Source organism: Vigna unguiculata, chromosome 2 (genome assembly GCF_037176805.1).
Source record: "Vigna unguiculata cultivar grain cowpea cultivar isolate G323 ecotype 2 chromosome 2, ASM3717680v1, whole genome shotgun sequence".
Lineage (NCBI taxonomy): Eukaryota > Viridiplantae > Streptophyta > Magnoliopsida > Fabales > Fabaceae > Vigna > Vigna unguiculata.
In genome coordinates this window covers 34621249-34641836 of record NC_140793.1, presented here as the reverse complement: position 1 = coordinate 34641836, position 20588 = coordinate 34621249, and the positions used below count along the sequence as shown (strand labels likewise).

At 33.0% G+C, this 20588-nt stretch overlaps 2 protein-coding genes across 13 annotated transcripts; one reads left to right on the top strand and one right to left on the bottom strand.

Annotated features, from left to right (window-relative positions):
- Positions 1-5844: 5844 nt before the first annotated feature.
- On the top strand, positions 5845-14266 carry LOC114170597 (oxysterol-binding protein-related protein 2A-like). Of its 12 annotated transcripts, none has more exons than XM_028056111.2 (12): positions 5846-6529; positions 8563-8925; positions 9905-10001; positions 10623-11065; positions 11412-11567; positions 11730-11897; positions 11971-12111; positions 12200-12433; positions 12548-12661; positions 12758-12774; positions 13416-13604; positions 13735-14266. In XM_028056111.2, the coding sequence occupies exons 1-12, from the start codon at positions 6116-6118 to the stop codon at positions 13736-13738; spliced, it is 2340 nt and encodes a 779-aa protein (XP_027911912.1). In that variant the 5' UTR covers positions 5846-6115; the 3' UTR covers positions 13739-14266. The 12 variants fall into 12 exon arrangements, with proteins under 12 accessions (XP_085524055.1, XP_027911912.1, XP_027911949.1 ...); XM_028056148.2 differs by having other exon boundaries at positions 5847-6529; positions 8621-8925; XM_028056127.2 differs by having other exon boundaries at positions 5847-6529; positions 8566-8925.
- A 1009-nt stretch (positions 14267-15275) lies between these two features.
- On the bottom strand, positions 15276-19263 carry LOC114170662 (protein NRT1/ PTR FAMILY 6.3-like). The gene is made up of 5 exons (XM_028056189.2): positions 19071-19263; positions 18802-18979; positions 18568-18607; positions 17930-18480; positions 15276-16376 (listed from the first exon to the last, which is right to left on the bottom strand). The coding sequence occupies exons 1-5, from the start codon at positions 19183-19185 to the stop codon at positions 15506-15508; spliced, it is 1755 nt and encodes a 584-aa protein (XP_027911990.1). The 5' UTR covers positions 19186-19263; the 3' UTR covers positions 15276-15505.
- Between the last annotated feature and the right edge of the window lie 1325 nt (positions 19264-20588).

Here is a 20588-nt window from a genome sequence, read left to right as displayed (position 1 = left end):
AAATTAGTAATGTAAAAATATATTTAATTTCTTTAATTTAACATGGTCTAATAAAATATTCAAAATCATTTAGCGTCTTCACGATGTTCATTATCATATAAAAAACTATTATTAAAGATATATGAACCTGGTTTGGCCAATTCCAAATTAATGGAGTAGAAGGGTAACTCACCTCATTTATTAGATAAAAGAAAAGTGTAAAACCAATGTAATATTCTAGTAAAATTGATATTTTTAGTAAGACTATAATGAGAGCAATATGTTAAAATAAAAACTGAACCAAATCAAAATTTAAGTTCATCTATGAATTAAATGAAAAAGTTAAAAACAAAACGGATTGACTTATTCTATATTTGTATTAACTTGCAAAATCAAGTAAATCAAATAAAAATAATATGCTATTTTCATGTTAACTTGAGCACAATAGAACTTGTTTTAAGCTAAAATTCATATAGATGTCTTTAGAATTGAGTTTTGATGGTGATATTTTTGAGTAAGAAAACATTAAGTTGAATAGGAGGATAACAATATATTTCCATTTTCATTATTTATAAAAAAATATTATTTTTTCATTCGTCTAATAATATGTAAAGGTGAAGAATCTATATAACAAAGGTATTTTTTTTTTACTTTAATGTTTGATCATCTTAATATTTTTTATTCAAATTATTGGTTTACTTGTTATTTTATTCATTTCTAAAATTACATTAAATTAATATTACTATTTTAATTAATCAATTGCACTATTTGAAAATATATAAAATAAATGAGATTATTAATTTTAAAATAAAGATTATGAATTCATTTTTATTTTTTTTAAAAGTAATGAATTACATTTTAAATAAATGAAAAAAATTGAATTAAATAAATGTTCATTTAATAAAAAAATAAAAAAAATTATTAAAAACATTAGCAACAATTTCTTAAAAAAATAAAAATTAGAAAATGAAACAAAAATGTGCTAACAACGACAATCACACAAAAAAAATAAATAAAAACATTCTTAGAAACATGATTATAAAAAAAAGTTATTAAACAAATCAAAACAGTATTTCTAAATGTAAATTCAATAGAAAAAAAACCATAATTTGAACTTAAAAAAAAACGAAATTCTTATTTGAAAAATAAGATTCTTCATTCTTAAAATCGTGTTTCAAAACATAAATTATTCATATACATAGAAGTTTTAAAATTTGTTTATTTTAATAATATTTTACTATTTGTTTCCGTCAAACATATAAGATTCTCAAAATTTGTATAGGAAATGATTGGACCACCTTCTTATGGACGCTTTTCAAAAATCTAAGAGCTATATATATACACCAGAATTCTTAAAATGTTTCTCCAAGCTGGTTCCAATGTGAATTGAATTTTTGTTTACATTCTTTTGTATTACTCGTTTTACATCACCATCATGCATAGGTGATGATTTGCTGTCACTAAAACAATTTATAGCTGGAATCACTGTTTCAAATGCATAACAACCAAAAATGGAACACCTTTACAAATAGAAAGAGCTCCCTGCTTTTATGCTTCCATATGTAGAGATCATAACAACAAAATAAACCCCTTAAACATCACATCCAACCAAACTTAACAAATCATTCTCCACAATACTACAATCTTAACTGAGAAATTTTTCTCATTTTAAATTTAATTACTTTTTTTTATGATGAAAGAGAGAATGATAGTTAAATGTATGATGGCATGATGATTGATGAATCCTTGTTATGTCAAGGAGTTCTCTTCTATTCTCTTCTCTTCTCCTTTTTACAGCATGAGCTTAGCATGTGGGATCCCTTGTTCCTATTCCCCTAAAAATGCCTTTCCAGTTTTGAAGTTTGGGAGAAAAACTAAACAATCAAACAAAAAGTAAAAGGGTTTTGGCAAATCAGAATCTTATATCATCGATTGAATAAAACAAAAATAAAACAATCCCCTCTTCCATGTAATCAGTGCCAGCACCCTAAAAAAGAATGAGTTGAAAGGATTATTTACAAAGTTTATACTGTTTAGAATGGAGAAACACCAGATAAACAATGGAAAATATGGATGTGGACCCAAAAGGGTCTTATTATTATTATTAATGCTGGTTTTCTGAATGTGGTTTTTGGTTTAACAGCATCATTGTGCAAAGAAGAGACTTGTGATTGAGACTAACACACATGGGATGGCCTAGCTATTAACACTCTAAATGCTGACACATGGCATAGAGATAAAGAGATCATTTTTGTCTCACAAATATATAACACTATTATATTTTTTATTCACTGATTTGATTTGATTTGATTTGATTTTATTTTATTTGTTTCTCTCATTTTGTATTTGTCTCAGCATGTGAAGAGGAAGAAATATCCAAGCAATTTTATCTTTTTAGTTTTTTTTTTAACTGTCTCTTTCTGTAAAGTATTTAATATGTGATTATTTTGTGATCTATTGATAAACAAGAGTCCGAATATTTTGACACTTAATTTAAAGTAAGAAAATATTATTTAAGAAAGAGAAATTTGACCGCATTTGTTACATTACTCGACTTAACCGCATCACATGATGTTTGTAATCGTTTTATGATGTTTTGTTTCTTTATAGTATCATCACGGCTTCCCTTTTCTTTGTAAAAAACCAAAAACACTATTACATTACTCTCTTTCTTTATAAGTAAGGTTAAGATAAGTATGACATGATATACCAACACATTTTAACAATAAAAAATATATTAAAAATGTCAGAAAAATAAGTTATGAACCTTCTTCACCATTTCAGAAATAAGAAACAAACAGTGTAATATGAATCTCCTCCCTCCTAACTGTGTCCACTTCCTTGTTTGACTAGTTATTTTTGTTTGGTTTAGGTGGCATTAATTAGTGGTTAGAAGAAGTTTCCATGTTTGAAAAAAGATATTGATATTGATGCAGGAAGAGAGGTAAGTGAAGTTGAGGTATATCTCGAGAGCTAAAAGAAGAACTTTTGACGACCCTATGCTTAAGGGACTATGCATTACTGTAAAGTATATATGGCCAAGCTAGAAGCTAGGGCTTATTGCGTCAGTGTTTGAATTCCTACTTGTGGCGAGTTTTACGTAAACAAAAACTTTGACCATACGCTACTATAGTACACTTTCAACATAGATTCCACTGCATATCAATGCACAAATGAGATGTGCATCATAAACTCTGCTACTTTTCCCTATCTACTTCTGATACACCTCATCTACTTATACAACTTTTTTATTTTATATACAGGACCCTGAATCTGCACTTGCATGCTGCATATCGCGAACAAGTAGTCATTCTTATTATTTCCTTTATATATATATATATATATATATATATATATATATATATATATATATATATATATATATTTACAATTGTACCCTTTTATGTAATGGTACCTATATGTGAAGGATAGAAATCCACTCCATGAGGAAGGAGATCCTTCGAAAGGAAAAAAAAAAAAAGACTCTCTCGCCAGGACAAGATATATGCACAGAGAAAGTAAATTTATTAGATCCCGTTATATCTGTTTTTCTTTTTTTTTATTGATTATTTGAAAATATTATACTTTTACTTTTATATATATTACTCTAATATGATCCAATTGTTATAAAAAATATTAGAATTACAATGTCTCAAGTTTATTTGGTTATTACTTTACTTACAATCTTATGATTTTGTCACATCCAGAAGAAAAATTAAATTCAAAGATACAAAATCTGATGAAAGTTAACACCAGGATTTTAAACAAATGATCTATCAAGAAGTGAGACGCATTCAACGTATTTGACATATTTTCTACTAGTTTTGACTTTCACTTCTTCGTTAGAAATATATAAATAAATATAAAAGAACAAGATAGTGATGTTTGTAAAATTTATTGACCTAAGTGTTTAATAGAATAGCATTTTAAATTTTTATATTTTAAAATGATTTTATAAAAACTATAATAAAAATTGTCTTCTTACATTAAAAATTAATTATGTTTAGTTGAAAAAATCATTATTATACAAGCATGAAAAAAAGGGAAAAGGGACACTTAGAGTTTATCTACTTTTCTCCACCTATATAAATTTGTTGAAGTTCTTAGTTTCTAATGGGTGATTTTGAGATTTCAGGAATTAATATAAAAGATAATTATAAACTATAAATATTCAATCTTTTTCATTTAATTACATTGATATAAACCTTAGATATTCCAAACAAACAAATTTTATGGTAAATAAATAGTTGGATAATCCTTGTGCCAAAAGGTCATTCTATATGTTGAAGATTTAGGAGAAAAAAAATAATAGAAATAGGGGTTCAAGATTTAGGAAAAAATGTAAAAAAAAAAAAATAGAAAAATTAAATTTTATAATAATGGTTAGTTTGTTAAGTTATAAAGCACTCACATGTATGGTTGAATATGAAAAAAATGAATTATGAAAAGAAAAAATTATTAACACTTAACATATTTAGTGTTAATCAAATTTATTGCACACATATGAACATAAATGCAAAACAAACTTCAAACTTAATCAAATAATTAACTATGAAAACAGTTGAATTAATTTGGTCAAATATTTAAGATGACTTATTTTAATGATAATTCTCAGTGACTTTTGTTACTGATTTTTTTAACCTACTTTATCTTCAATTAAGTTTCAGTATGATATGAAATTAGATGGACCACAACTAAAGGAAAAGGACCTTCCTTCCTTGAAGTTCCTTGAAGTATATTTGCATTTAATCATTTAAGATCACATAATTACTTCAACACAAATGATTATGGTTAGGATAATACAAAATTAAATATTTTTTTATTAAATATTTAAACTATTTTATCATAATTACTTTTATTACATTTTTTTCATCAGTCTTAAAATTGAATTGATTTTTGTTAGTATGTTACTGTACGACAAGGAGATGAAAAAAAAAGGTAAAGGAAGAATTATTTATCCAAAAAAAAGGAGAAATGAGAAAAATATTTATAAAGTGATATTATTTTATTATTAATAATAAATAATTAAAAATCAATAACAATAATAATAATATTATTATTATAATAATGAAAAAAATTATTTAACTTTTTTTCTACAACTTGTAATTTTGATCCCGTTTACATATTTGTTTTCTTTAACAATTTTCTCATAATCACATATATAGAATTAACAATTAACAATTAATAAATATAATAATAACTTGCATACATTTTTAGTTTTGATTTAAACTTTGTATAAGTTTTTTATGTTTCTTTAAAATTGACATTTTGATTTTGTTCTTTCTTTTATCTATCTTCTTTTAAATTCTAAAATCACTAATTTTTTATTTCTAATATTATTTTAAGGTAGATAGTTGATATTCATTTTTAAAATCTAGACATTTTTATGATGTAGGAAAATTAGGTGTGATGATTAAATGTATATTGAAGTTTCTAATAATGTAGTCTGACCATCTTATAAATATAAAAAATTAAGACTTTTATATACTACAAGAAAGACACACATTAATACACTGATGTTAGATTAAAAATATGATGTTGATTTGATTTTGAAGTCCCATAAATACAGGTTTATAACTAAAAACTTGATTTGAGTTTCAACTAATTTGTATAAGTAAGGTATCTATTTCAAACCTTTTTCAGTTATCCATCTGGGAGTATAGAAAATCAAATATCTCTTTTAGTTGTGGTTCAGGACTAGGACTAGTTTCTCCTCAATTTAAACACAAGTAGTTCACATCACTCTATCTTTTCCATTTAAAAACCCTCTTTTTTTCACTTTATTACTACCTTGCCCCCTTCTCTTTGCCTTTGCCAAATCCAACTAATATATATATACCTGTCTGCAATCCTCTTTCTCAACACATTAATTTATTCATTTGAATATACAAATCTCATTCTTTTCTTCAAATAAATTTATAAGCTTTTCTTCTTCTGCACACTTTTTTTTTCCCACTAATGTATCCATCACTCAACCTCCTTCCATGTCCTTCTAATTTTCTTCCAACCTCACTAGCTTTCACAACACTGAATCAATGAAAAAGATAATTCAGGTGCTAGTTGAAGAACCCTCGCATTAAATCAATCTAAAATAGAAGGGACCAAAGTAAGGAAGAAGTATTTTGAGGGAGAGAAAATGCGAGTGAAAGAGATGCACCAACTGTGTTGTATCTCTCTGGAGAGTCCCGGAATCGGCAACCATTCCCCGGAGCGGATGGCGGCGAGACTTTTCCAAACGAGGAGTCTTCCTTTGGTGGGATCCCTCGGCAATGCTGCTCAAAGATGGGAGACCACGGTGGCCGGCGTTCTCTACAAGTGGACCAATTACGGCAAAGGCTGGAGATCCCGATGGTTCCTCCTCCGAAACGGTGTTCTCTCTTATGCCAAGATCCGCTGTCCGGAGAATCTCAACCTTCTCACTCCTCCGGACGACGTTCGCTTCATCGGGGAAATTTCCACCAACCGACTCGCACGAGTGGACAGAGTTGTCCCCGCCACACGAGGAAAACACCGCAAAGCTTCTTCCTCTTCCCGTGTAGTCCATCTCAAGGTAACTTTAATCTTTTATACATACTTATAATGTTGATTTTGTTTGTTTCTGTTCCATCTCTCGCACGTATCTGAAAATCAATGAAGGATCATAGCAGGCGTTGCCTGTGTGATCTGACTCCTTAGTTACACTGCTTCCCGGCACGACACTAGCTCAGTGAAAGTTAGCTTAACAAAACGCAGTAATGACATTCCGATTTTCGATTTCACATATGTGAAATGTCCTCTATCCGTTCTTCAATTTTGTTGGTGATGTGAACCCAACCATTAATGTGTACCAAGGTTTGCGATTAAATTTGTTCACTCACCTGAATGTGATTCTTTTTTGACAGGGTAAAGGAACAAAAACAATATATAAGTATATAAATATATAATATATATGTATTTTTTTTTTCTATTGGAACAATAAGGTGTATATCTGCAGGTTTCCGCCATTGTTGACTGTGATTTACGCTCTGTTAAGTGGGTTTAGTTGCGATTTCAAAGTAACAGGAGGTTTGCAGTTAATGATCTCTATCTAATTTCAATATTATTTATCTAAAAAATATTATTTGGTGAGTGAAAATGATTCTAATGAACCTTAGAACATGATGATGATGGATTTGAGTTCAGTGTGAGAGTTGGGTGTTTGTAATTGTGGTTTTAATAACTGGTTGTTAATGTAGAGTGGGTCACATCAACAGGTGGCCATGGAGGGTACGGTAGACTACGTCGTAGCCCTAGGTAAGGCATTAACTTGCGGTCACATTAGGCCATTGGTTGTTGAAGGATGCATTTCTACGATTCAGCTCTGCTCTTATTAATGTAGCTTCCTCTTGGCACCTGTTTTTCACCCATTCCCACCTTACCTAGTTTACCATTTCAGTTTAAAACATGAAACACTTAACACCTGGGTCTTTTGCCCTTTTCCTTTTTTTTTTTATTCTTTTACTACTTATTTTTCCTGTACGTTTTCCCTTGTTTTTCATTGATTTCGGTTTCCTCTTCCCATTTTCCTAGAGCATGTTCCTGTAGCTTATAAAAATTTGGAGAGAGAAAATGCAATGTTGACATACTTTTTCTTTTTCTTTCTCTTTGCTTGCCTCAAAGGTAATGCAAGACACCAAGGAGGAGTCATTTTATATTGGAATAGATGGAATAAAAAATGTGAACAGTGGGATGATCCAACGGCAGTTAATTAGGGATCTTGGACTGGCATGGGTTTGGGTCTAGCTTTGTAAATTGGAATGACTCAGACGTTACTTTAAGCAACCTTATCAAATAGTAGAAAGGCCTCTCAGTTTTATTGGATTTATCCGAATACTTTTTTTTTTTTTTAACAAATGGAGAAAACTATGTGGGACTAGCAACAACTTGGGTGGGATATTATCTTTTCATATCTCTTCGGGGTTTTCGTTTAGAGTAGAGTAGAGTGGAAAAACTTGTATGGTGCTCCAATGCTGTTAGTTAATAACCCAGCTCTCTCCTCCTATATAAAAGGGGCAAAAACAAAACAAAGGAAGTAAGAGGCTATAAACAATGTTTTGTTACCTTGTTTCTTCAGTTATTTTACACATTAATTTTTTTTTATAATATATATAGTGCACTGGTTTGAACCAAAACCTGAATGGCCAATGTGTTCAGTAGCATTTTCTGATTATTAATAGGAGTCTTTCATTAACTACAAAAATTTTACTGTTTTTTTTTTCTGTTGAGGTTGTAGAGTGTGTTTATTTTTTGTTTGTCCGTGTGACTTCTTGGGAAGTTTATCCCCATTTTTCCTTTGTAACAATTTTCTATGGGCTCTTCCCATAGATTTTGTTGCCGTCCTGTTCGTTTTACTCTCTAATAGTATTTCCTTTTTCAATGTACACTGATATCACTATTTCTTCTTTTTCTACAATTTTAGTCTTTGCTATGTCTTTTTTTTTTTTCATAATTTTAATTTTATTTCCTATCTGTAATTTTTGTTCTTCAATAAAAAAAAAAACCTGGATAGAGTGAGTTTGTTGGTGCACTGAAATTGAAATGAAATTATATTGCGTGAATGTTTAGCAGATTTCATCATTTAGAGAGAGCAAGTCAGATGATCGGCGTTTCTATATATTTACAGCAACGAAAACTCTCCATCTGAGAACTGATTCGAGGAACGACCGGGTAGCGTGGATACAGGCCTTGGTTTCGACACGTGGCCTATATCCTCATCAACCCCTCCATGATCATCTCTTGCTCACACCCAATGATATATCCGTGTCAACCGACAGGCTTAAGTCACGCTTGCTTGAAGAGGGTACCAGTGAGAACCTTGTAAAGGAGTGCGAACAAATCATGCTCTCAGAGTTCTCCGAAATGCAAGGACAATTTGAAGTTCTTTGTCAAGAGCGATCTAATCTGCTTGATACAATAAGGCAATTGGAGGTCATTTCTTATCTTGTCCTTTATTCTGGAGTGCTTGTCACTATCTTCCTCTATATTGGGTTCATTTGAATGCCTAAAGAACTGTGGGGTATTTATTACTTTATTATTCCCCACCACATCCCTCCCTATCATTTTAAATGTGGTCAAAGATCACGAATTGTGCAATAATTTAACCATTCCAGGTCATTTGATCTCTAAAGTTTTCGGCTGTTTTGTTTTATAATTTATGATCTGAAATGGTCGAGTACATAGTTTGATAAAATAATCACGGTATTATATTTGTTTAATGTCCAAAAGTTTCTTTTCAGTCTCCTTTACCATCAATTATATTTTAGAAGCTATCTTTCATGTAAGGAGACTGTTGTCTTGTCACGCGTACCACTTTTTTCTAATTCTAACTAAATGTATGTACATAAACTTTCAATACTTTAGCTATATATATAAATATATATATATATATATATATATATATAACTATATATATATATATAGTTTTATATTTCCTATGTATATATTTTATTCATAATAACTGCTGTGCTTCTTAGTTCTGTCAAACACATGGATGGAAACATTAGGGGGTATGTCGTTCTTGGATAATTATGATGAAATTATCTGACTATTTGAGTTGGTACAAATTCAACTGAAGTAGTATTGTCATCATACAATCAGGAACCAAGTCAAAAAATAAAATTGGAAGACCACATGACATGTTTGGTTCATGTTGTCATGCATTCTTGGCTTTTTTTGTGGTTTTTTCTAATGTCTTTTAAGAAGAGTCACGTCATTGGTGACTTTGATCGATGGCATCAATTGTTTTCTGCCTCTTCCCTTACTTTGAAATGTAATTATAATTCACGGACTTACATGTCAATTCAACTATCATATCAGTTTGCCGTTTTCTGTGTTAGTGTAATTTCTGAATGTGAAAGGTCTTTACGGTACGGGACTTAACAAATTTGCTATTGATCACAATAAACAGGCAGCTAATACTGAACCTGAAGCCACTGCAATACACGATGGTGATTACCAGTTAACAAAGAACGAGTTTTCAAGTCTTGGACGTGGAAAATATAGTGGTACTGCAATATATGTTACCCATGTTTTCTGTTTATAATATGCTGTTACTTTTGTCTTTCTTCTTTGATTTAATGAGCATGTGCTTGTATGCGGAATCTTTGTTGTGTTGAAAGTTATCACAGGGACCGATGGTTCTGTCTTATATGAACAGAAGGAATATTGCTGACATCATTTTGTTGTTGCAACCGTTTCTTGAATGATGAAAATTATTTGGCTAAATGACCTTGGAGCATGGACCCGTGTATTTATATTTTTTTCTTCGAAGTTCCAGAGTTTTAATTCAATCACTAGAATTTTTATCAGCATCCTCATGCCGATCTCTAGAGAATTTATCACTCATTATTTTATTTCATCTTTGACATTCAGTTCAACTAACAGTTTTGTTTCGAAAGTCAATCAATTAAAAAAATTAATACTTTTTATGGTCGTAGTTCATATGCCTCTATCCGTCGAGGCAATTTATGTATATGTGAGACAATTTCTGTGAGAACTTGAGGGTCCATGATTTGCTTATTCATTCAACCAGAATAGGAACTATTCTTGCTGAGCATGCTGATTTCATTTATGAACTTGTCCTTTCAAGATGTACTATTTTTTTCACATGAACCTTTTGGTTTCAGAATGTAGTACAACTGAATCATCTGATGATATTGAGAAACAAGAGATGGAGGAAGTATCAGATGAAGATGAAATCTCATATTATGATACTAGAGATTGTTTTACAGAGACTGATTGCAAGTGTGAGTCAGAAAGAGCTATAAATGAAGTGGACAGGTGTAGGGAAATCAGCACGCAATCCACTGATACAGAGAACATTCATCCTGAGAACATGGTCTGTAATTATAAGCATCCTCAGATTGCAAGACGAAAAAAGCTTCCAGATCCTGTTGAGAAAGAGAAGGGTGTTAGTCTTTGGTCAATGATCAAGGACAACGTGGGAAAAGATCTCACGAGAGTTTGTCTCCCGGTATACTTTAATGAGCCTATATCATCCCTACAAAAATGTTGTGAGGACTTGGAGTACTCTTATCTTCTAGATCTAGCTCACGAATACGGAAAATCAGTAAGATACTTCTTGCTCTTGTTTTTGCCACACCAGTGTTGAAGTGCTGGCAATATAAATTTAAAACTAGTATTGAATAATGCCTACATTATCAGCAGCACTCCTTTACCCTTAATTTTTTTATTGTCTAGTGGGACATGATGATTTTATTAGAACTTCTCTTTTCAACTCTCCCCGTGAATGTTTTTGGGTTGTTTCCATATCTTGAGATATGCAGATTAAGTAACCTTACTGCACTCCTTTAGCTTCTTTGTTTTCATTTCTGTGAATTTGTTTGGTCGCAACTGATCAGTTGCCTCATAACCAAGTAGTGAATCTGTTTTCCCCTTTGAATATTTTTTTTCAGGGAAACGGTCTTCTTCGGGCACTGTATGTTGCTGCCTTTGCAGTATCCGGTTATGCGTCATCTGAAGGTCGTAACTGTAAACCCTTTAATCCTTTATTGGGTGAAACCTACGAAGCTGATTACCCCGAGAAAGGAATTCGCTTCTTTTCAGAGAAGGTTAGTTACTTATAATTTACTGAAGCAGAGATACAGGACCCAGAGAAAGTTCCTTATAATTCGATCTTCGTACGTACTTTTGTGTTAGTATATTTATATGAGCAAGGAATTCATCATCCACCGAGTATATAGTTGATGCTTCAGTCATTATGTCTAAAACAGGTGAGTCATCATCCAACACTCATTGCCTGCCACTGCGAAGGTAGAGGTTGGAAGTTTTGGGCTGACAGCAACATCCATTCAAAGTTTCGGGGAAGGTCAATTCAGCTTGATCCAGTGGGTGTTCTGACCCTAGAGTTCAATGATGGTGAAATATTTCAGTGGAGCAAGGTAAGCATTGTAAAATCCCATGGTGATATTTTCTCTAAATCAATGTTGTGATTCTTGTTGTTTCTTGTGTTAGGTCACCACCACGATCTATAATCTCATCCTTGGGAAAATATACTGTGATCATCATGGAGACATGGATATACGTGGCAATCGGAAGTATTCGTGCAGACTCAAGTTCAAAGAGCAGACGATACTGGACCGAAATCCTCGGCAAGTAAGTTATTGGATGTATGATATTTGAAAATGATTTATTTAAATGTTAGAAATTTGAATGTATAACATGAGTGTGCGGTTTGAATTAGGTGCATGGATTTGTGGAAGATGTAACGGGGAAAAAAGTTGCGACATTGTTTGGGAAGTGGGATGACAGCATGTACTATATGAGTGGTAATGTAAATGTGAAGCCTAAAGATTTGAGTTCACCAAACGCAAACGCATCCTTGTTGTGGAAAAGGACGATGGCATCTCCTAATGTGAGCCGGTATAATTTGACACCATTTGCCATCACTCTCAATGAGCTTACTCCGGGACTCAAGGTATATAATGATGTATTATATCATTATTTGATATGCATTCCAGTTCTTATATATGCGTCTCTTATGGTTTTTTATAGCCTTTTCTGATCACGGGTATTTGATCACGGATTAAAGGAGAACCTCCCGCCAACGGATTCCAGGCTTCGACCTGATCAACGCCATCTAGAGAATGGGGAATACGACAAGGCTAATTTCGAGAAACAAAGGCTGGAAAAGCGTCAGAGAATGGTATGTCTCAAACAAAGCTTCTTTCTTTTTATTTTGGAAAAACAAAAACTGAACTTCTGGATTTCACTTTTTTTTTTCATCTTTCTTTGTCCACAGAGATCAAAACAAGGAAAGTGAGTGCTTTTTTCTCGCTCTTTTCCGTTCATACTAAATGAGAGCATAAGTTTTCAATTAGACTTTGCTTCTTTACTATTTTTAAACTGGTTTGTTTCAGAATTAACATTGTTTTCTGAATCCAAACCTTATTTTATGCCATAAATATAGAGATTGGAAGAGAAAATTAAAGAAGAGAAAGACTTAAGAAAGAAGTGAAAAAAAAGGTTGTTTAATTTAAAATAAATGAGTGAAAAATTAGTTTATTTATTATTAATTTAATTATTTATGGAGGATTTTAAAACAACGATTTCCACGTCTAACGATAAAGTTTTGCTTTTAGTACCCAAGAACAAGAAAACCCAAGAAGTTGTCTAACGATAAACACATTACCTATATTGAACCATTCACTTCTTCATCTTTTGTTTTTTCCTTTTAATTGTTCATACCGTTGTCTCCCTAACTTTTGAGTTTGTAATTGAAAGAAAGAGAGAAATATAAAATGAAAATGAAGTTAAACAAAGTTATAGACATTACTAATTGTGATTTGTTTGTGCTTCAGCTCTTTGTGTTGTAATCTGTATTCTAGTGATATTTTGGCAGTGTAGTGATTTTCTTCTCCTTTGTATATTGATGATGATCATTGTTTATATATCCACAGTCAAGGAAAATACAAGAAAGTGGTTGGAAGCCCAGGTGGTTCCGAAGAGAAGGTGAAAGTGGAACCTTTCGATACATTGGTGGATATTGGGAAGCGAGAGAGCTTCGAAGCTGGGACGGTTGCCCTGATATATTTAGTGAAATCAACGAAGACTCTGCCGATCCTTAAGTGCATTTTAACTTGGTTCAGGTAACGTTTCACATAGTGGAATATTTCATACACACTTCAGAAGAAAAAAATAAACAGTGTTTTGCTTGCAATAATGTCTGAGACACTCTGTAGGTATATCTTGAGCTGTAACTCGGTATTTATGTTGCAGATAATGATCATGAAGGTTAACCAATGGGGAGTTTAGCTTTAATGTTGTTGCATGCCGTGTGTTTTTACAAGAATGGGATTTGAGAAACCGCTGAAATTGTCATCCTTTGATGGTGTGATAAATGAACAGTGAGGAAGGGTAGCACAGTTAGGTTCCACCATTTGTTATCCACGATGCTTTGTGAATTTAAACCACATACATGGTCAAGGCTACTACTGTTGCGCGAAGATAGATGCCAATATCTGGTGATCTCAAATTGAAATTGTTTCTTGGTGTTGGATGTGCGTATATACAAAGTGGGGGAAATCCAGCTTCAAATATCACAGCGTTACCTCTTCGTTACCATGTCATAATTTTGCCTCTTTTTTTTATATGGTTTTGCTTTGCTTGTATGTAATTAGGTGGGCATTATTAGCTGATGTAAGGATATACCCTTTATCCTATTATAGCTACACTCGCCCGCAATGGCTATTGATTTATTACCTAATTGATTGCATTTTGGTAGAAATAAACAACCACAGGCTTTTTCTTACGTTTCTCCTACTTCATAATTTCGTATGTACCAAATTCAAATTGACATGGAAAATTAAGTATTATCAGGAATATGAGATGTTTCATGTAATGGTAGTCATGTCACTGCTTGAGAAAGAATAACAAATTACTATATTAAAATTAGGAAATCCTAACTGATACAAGATGCATATAATACCCTCGTCAAAGACAAATGAAATTGTTAAAGAATTCCAATTAAGCATAGTTTAATAATCCCCTCTAAATCCTTTCTTTAAGAGAGAGCAACAAAATATAGAATTTGGGTATTGGCCATCACACCCAAATAGAGTTTAGTTTACTTAAAATGGCTTTTTGTTAGAGAAAAGGTTTTCTTGACAAAAGAAAAAGCCAAATCAGTATGTATTCAAATTCCGCGCCCCTATTCGGAAAAGTTGTATTTGTCATTAGTCCTCAAAACAAGGTTAAATCATGTAAGATGAGATGTGGAGGATACATGACACAGGCAGTGCGTACACATTATCTTTTAATATAATATAATTAAGGATGAAGACTATAATAAGTATTCTAAAAAATGAAAAACCAATAAAGGTTGAAAATATATTTAAGTGTAGATTTATATATAGTGTTCTTATTCTGTTGACATTACTGTTTATTGTTGTAACCAACTTGATTTTGAAAAAAATAATAATAATTAAAACTACTTGGCTTTTTGAAAGTTGATTAGTTGAATAACGTCTTTATTCTACACAAAAGGTAAGTAAATTGTAAAGGGAAATTTTGTCAAGAAAAGAAAAAGTAAATGTAAAGGTATAAAAGATCGATAAATATTCAGTTTTGTCGGGTTGCGATGTGTCTGGAAGTGATAGGTGATTAATGATAACTAAAGAACTAAAAGCCGGTCAGCACCCACCATCACTTTGGTATTGCATGTGTCCTACGTTAAATGTTGGTGGGACTTAACTGTCATGTTTGCAAGGAACGTGTGCGTAATAATTAAGACATGGATCACATCGATGAAACACATGGAGTAAACAATTTCGATTTATTTGCATTTTCTTTTGCACAGTATAAACACATACAAAATGGTTACAACTTACAAGCTTATTTATATGGTAACCAGATGCTAGCCCTTCTTTTTTATCTGTTTTTTTTTTTTCGTTTTTTAGAGTGAAAATACTTGATTAGCATATTGATACAAGCACAGGAAGAAGAAAAAAAAAGAAAAAAAAAGAGAGAGAAAATGTTGGTGGGAAAAGATTCAGTGGCCATGGAAAGCAGCATCATCTGTTTCTTCCAATTCTATGCCCTCCTGAGCGAGCCTCTTCTCCTTGTAAACGTACCATTTAGCACAAACCAAGTATAACATCACATTTATGGCACTGAGAATAGCCAAAAGCCAGTAAAAATCATAGAGCCTCCCTTTGTTAAGATTATCTGCGAGCCATGGCCTACCATGTGCTGTCATTTTGTTCACTATAGACACCAACAAGGAGCTGAAGAAAAAACCCAGAGACAGTGTGCTCAGGAACAACCCTGTGCTCATTGTTTTCATCCCTTTCGGGCACTCTCTAAGGAAAAAATCCAACTGCCCCATGTACATAAAGGCCTCTCCAACCCCCACAAAGAAATTTTGTGGGATCAACCAAAACACCGTCATTGGAATCTTTGCTTCTGGCTTATCTACCAAACCATGTGCTTGTGCGTATCTCAGTCTCTTTATCTCTATCAGTGCCCCTGCCACCATGGAAAACACCGAGAACACCAGACCAACTCCTATGCGTTGCAAAGGGGTCAACCCATGTGGGTTCTTGAGCACTTTTCTTGCCACCGGAACGATGAAACGGTCGTAAAAGGGGACTGTTAGGAGAATTGTTCCGATTAAGAAAACGGTCATCGATGCTGCGGGCATTTGAAATGTTTTTCCTATGTGCCGGTCCATGGTGGTCGCTTGCGACACCGAGAATGTCGTCATTTGAGCGTGGATAGTCCAAAACATGATGGTGGTAGCCCATATGGGAAGCATTCTTATCACCAGTTTTACTTCTTCCACATCTGTTAAGGTGCAAAGATACCACTTTCTCTTCATTCCACCGCCCGATGAATCAACGATTGCAGCTTTGTCCAAGAAACTGCTCAAAATTAAAAACACATATTAATATTAACATTAACGGCATAAAATCAAGCTTAGCAAAATTCATGGAAAAAATGTAACTTATTTTATTTAACTAAATCCGATTGGTCGTGCCTCTGCATGACCATTAAAATAGTTAGCCTGTGATGCACTTTGTTTGTATTAAATAATTATTCCACTGTCTGCATGTCTTGAATAAAATGCGAGTTTAGTATTAGAGTACGATAATGTGCCATGGAAATGATCACATGAAGGTGTGCAGGGACATTAGCGTAGACATAGTGTTGTCTCTGTTAGAGGTGGCAGGGTGTGAGAGAGACAATGGTGAGAAAATAAATAGCAGAAAATAAATGAGGCGTGAATCTCCACTTGGAGATAACCTTGTCGTTGCTACGACTCTTACGTGGGGTGATTGGATTCTGATTCCTCTGCCCACAATGCAATTTAATTTTTGTGGACAATTATTGGAAACAGATGAAGAAAGGTGTTTATCGTCCTTGTCTCCACACGTTGAAGCAAATAAGAAGGGCAAGACATATAAAAATGATGTTGCATGTAGTATCAAAATTCCAAGCAAAGTATGCCAAAAGATTCTAAACCATACACTTTTTTTTTTTTCTCCAAGCTCGTGGGGTGGACTTCATTTCAGACCACAGACCAATGAGCCAAGATAACTTATTGGTTTTCCCTTTCATGGCCAACTAGCCCTACATATCTGGCTCTACATCGTTACCTAGTCCATTCTTTCGTCCAATCATTCACGCTTCAACAAATTCCAACTACCCTCCTAAATGTTCTTCATTCAAATTCAAATATTTTAAGCTACCCTTCAACACCACTTAATTCGGTCTGTGCTCAATTTTTTTAACGTTAATCACCTAGCTTAAAAAACAACATAAAGCGATGGACCAATGGTTGGAATCTCTTCCAGGTAAGGAAATAATAAAACTGTAACTGGAATTCTAAATTCTCCTTTCTTACCAGTGGGAATAAAAAAAGCTTTTCTTTTCACATAAACCAACAAATAGAAAAAAAAAAAGACCTGTTTTCCCATATCCAAAATTTCAAACTGATCACTTCACACATACTACTTTTTTATCCCTTTCCCTGTTATCTTTCTATTCCCATCTTCAAGTTATATATATGTATGCACACTTTCTGAAGTATGAAAATAACTTTCTCCATTAAAATAATACTTCTTTTAGCAAACTAAAGTTAACAAGCTATGACAACCGAGAACTTGTACAGAACAACAGAATATTATAATTGCAAATAGTTTCTTGGGAATTTATTAAAACCAAAAGATTCAGATTGAGGAAGAAAAACTTGAGTTGAACATCAATCAATCTAGATTTAATTAGAAGAATGATTGACGATATGTATCATGGGGGGATGATTACTCTAAAGTCAAAAAGCTTACTCCAGGAGGTGTCTCCAGCAAAGTTATTTAATACTATTATAAAGAGAATCATTGAAAAATATCTATCAATCTAAAACCAGAAGAAAGAAGAAACGAAAAATAAGAGATAGCGATTGGTAAGAAAATTTTACCGGAACTGCTTGCTATGCGGCATGGTCTGTTTCTTGGCGTCATAATCATTGAAGAGCAACGAGGAATCAGAGGGCAATTCCAACTTCCTCTTCCTTATGGCAGCCACAAACACTTCTGCAAACTGGGTGAGTGGACTCCCCACAAGTTTCTTGAACCGGTACTTCCTCGTACCCGACAAAAACACAAGAAGAGCCACCACAATCGCACCCGCACAGATACCATAACCCCATCCACGTCCTACGTTGTCTTGCACGTACACAAGAACCGTCGTTGCCGCCAGAGACCCTGTGCTCACGAAGAAGTAGAACCAGTTAAAGAACTTTATCATCTGCTTCTTCTCGCCTTCGTCCGAATCATCGAACTGATCCGACCCGAACCCCGACACACTCGATTTCAAACCACCAGTGCCAAGAGCCGTTACGTAAAGCGCCAGATACAGCACCAATAACTGTTTCTCATTCGCTCTCACGCAAGGTGGCACGGTGTCTTCCGTGCACTTCGGGGGGTGCAGGCTGGGAATTATGGTTGATATCGTCAATATCGCAACACCCTATACACATCACCAAAGAAACTTAGTTATCGCTGCATCTAAGTTTTATTGTTGAAACAAGAAAAGTTTTCGCGTTTTGTTTCTTACGGTGGCTTGAACTGCTGCGAAGATGGCGATGGTGCGGTATCTGTGGAAAACGAAAACGAAAATCCCAATAAGAACTCAAAGGCATATACTCCATATATATACTTCGGTGACGGCACAATAAGAAAATATATGAGTTGAATAGAATAATTGAGATCTGGGTTATCTTGGTTTTTCCATTAAATGAAAAAGAAAAAGAGATAATGTTGGAAGTGTTGGGATAAAGTGGGTTCGGACCTTCCGAGGAAAGTATCGGCGAGGAAGCCTCCAAGCAGACAGAGCATGAAGGAGGTTCCCAAGAAGTTGGTTACAACGTTGGCAGAGGCAGCATTACCCAAATGCATGGTCCCAGTCAAATATGTTACCAAGTTCACGGCGATGCCCAGTGTTGTCAACCTCTCCATCACTTCTCCTCCTGATATGCATACATACATATATAAAAAACATGTTAAAAACATGGTTTTGATTTTGAAGTGTTGTTCATAAAAAAGATAGGTTTTTGAGACCTAATATCATGGCGGATGCAGTCCAGCCACCGGTTTTGGACCTCTCTGCGGGGTGGCCCTTGTAGTCGGAGGCATCTGGGATTGTTTTGCCTTGAGTGGTAGGGAGGGTAGACATTGTTGGAAGTGAAAGGCTCCAAGTAATACAAAAGAGGAAGTTGGCTTTTAATGCACGAGTTTTGGACCTTTATATACACCTTCGTCAGGGCCACACACGACCAGGGTTTCTAAATCTTTATTATAAAATCAAATTCTCATGCCACCCCTTCATTTAAACTATGTATGTGCACAAATTTTATTATGTCATATCAATCATGACATCGGACAAAATAAAAACAATACAACATATAACTTCTTACAAGTTGCCAAATTCTCTTTGATGTTTGAGAGTAAAATTATAAAATTTAGTATTTTAGTTTTATTCTATATGAATCTATTTGAATGCAATATTTTGTTTTTTTCTGAATAATAGAAAAATTATATTTATTGCTTCGTAATATTGTTATTATTTAATTATTGATGGCTCAAATTTTAAAATGGTGAATTTTAGTGATTTTGTAAACTTTGAATTTTACTATAAGTTGAGGAAAACTTAAAAAGCTCTTACTATCGTAATTAAAGATTAATAAGTTATGTAATTCTGCAATAGTTATATAAGGACAAGAATTATAATTGGTCCATGCAAATTCGCCCAAACATACCATTACAATACAAGATTCTGTAGATTACGCATGTTAGCACTTCACACATAAACTAAACTAGCTTATAGTTAACCAATTAAAATACTATCATTTTTATAAATACATGAATAACCCGCATGAAGTTTTGCCAGTTCTTAATGAAATATGACAAATGTGTAAACGGTTAATGCGAGCTTTTCTTAACCATGATACAAAGTGATTTTGTTTTCATGAAAATTATGATAATGATGATGAACTTGGGAAAATGATTAATGGTGTGCAAGTACTCCAAGAATTATATGATAATAGTTTAATATAGAGAACTTTTTTTCAGTGTTAAAAAATGTTGGAGGTTCCGAAATATATTATCTTATTAAATAATGGGGATGATGATGGGTTCGAAGAGTAACTACTAAAATTTGAAGGATCAGAAATGGAAATGGGACCAGGACTTGTGATACATCTAGATATGAACGCTGATATTGATATTTTGGAATTTTGGAGTAATTGTTGTGATGAAAAAACTAAATTTATTATTTTGAGAGATAACATGCATGAATCGAATGAATGTATGGTTTTCTGCAAGCATGTGGTTAATGGTAATAATTTGTCAATGTAAATTAGAATCTTTGAAAAGAAAAAGAAACTTTCCCAATTTTATTTGACCTTTTTATCTTTCTTTTAGAAGTACATGATCTCATAGGAGGTAAGGAGAGTTAATAAATTTGATTTAACTCATTTATTTTGTATATTGAGTTATATTTGGATTTTTCAATTGATTCAAAGACTAAGAAAATAATTTAAAATTAAGATGTAGTTAGAAATTGTATAATTGTATCAT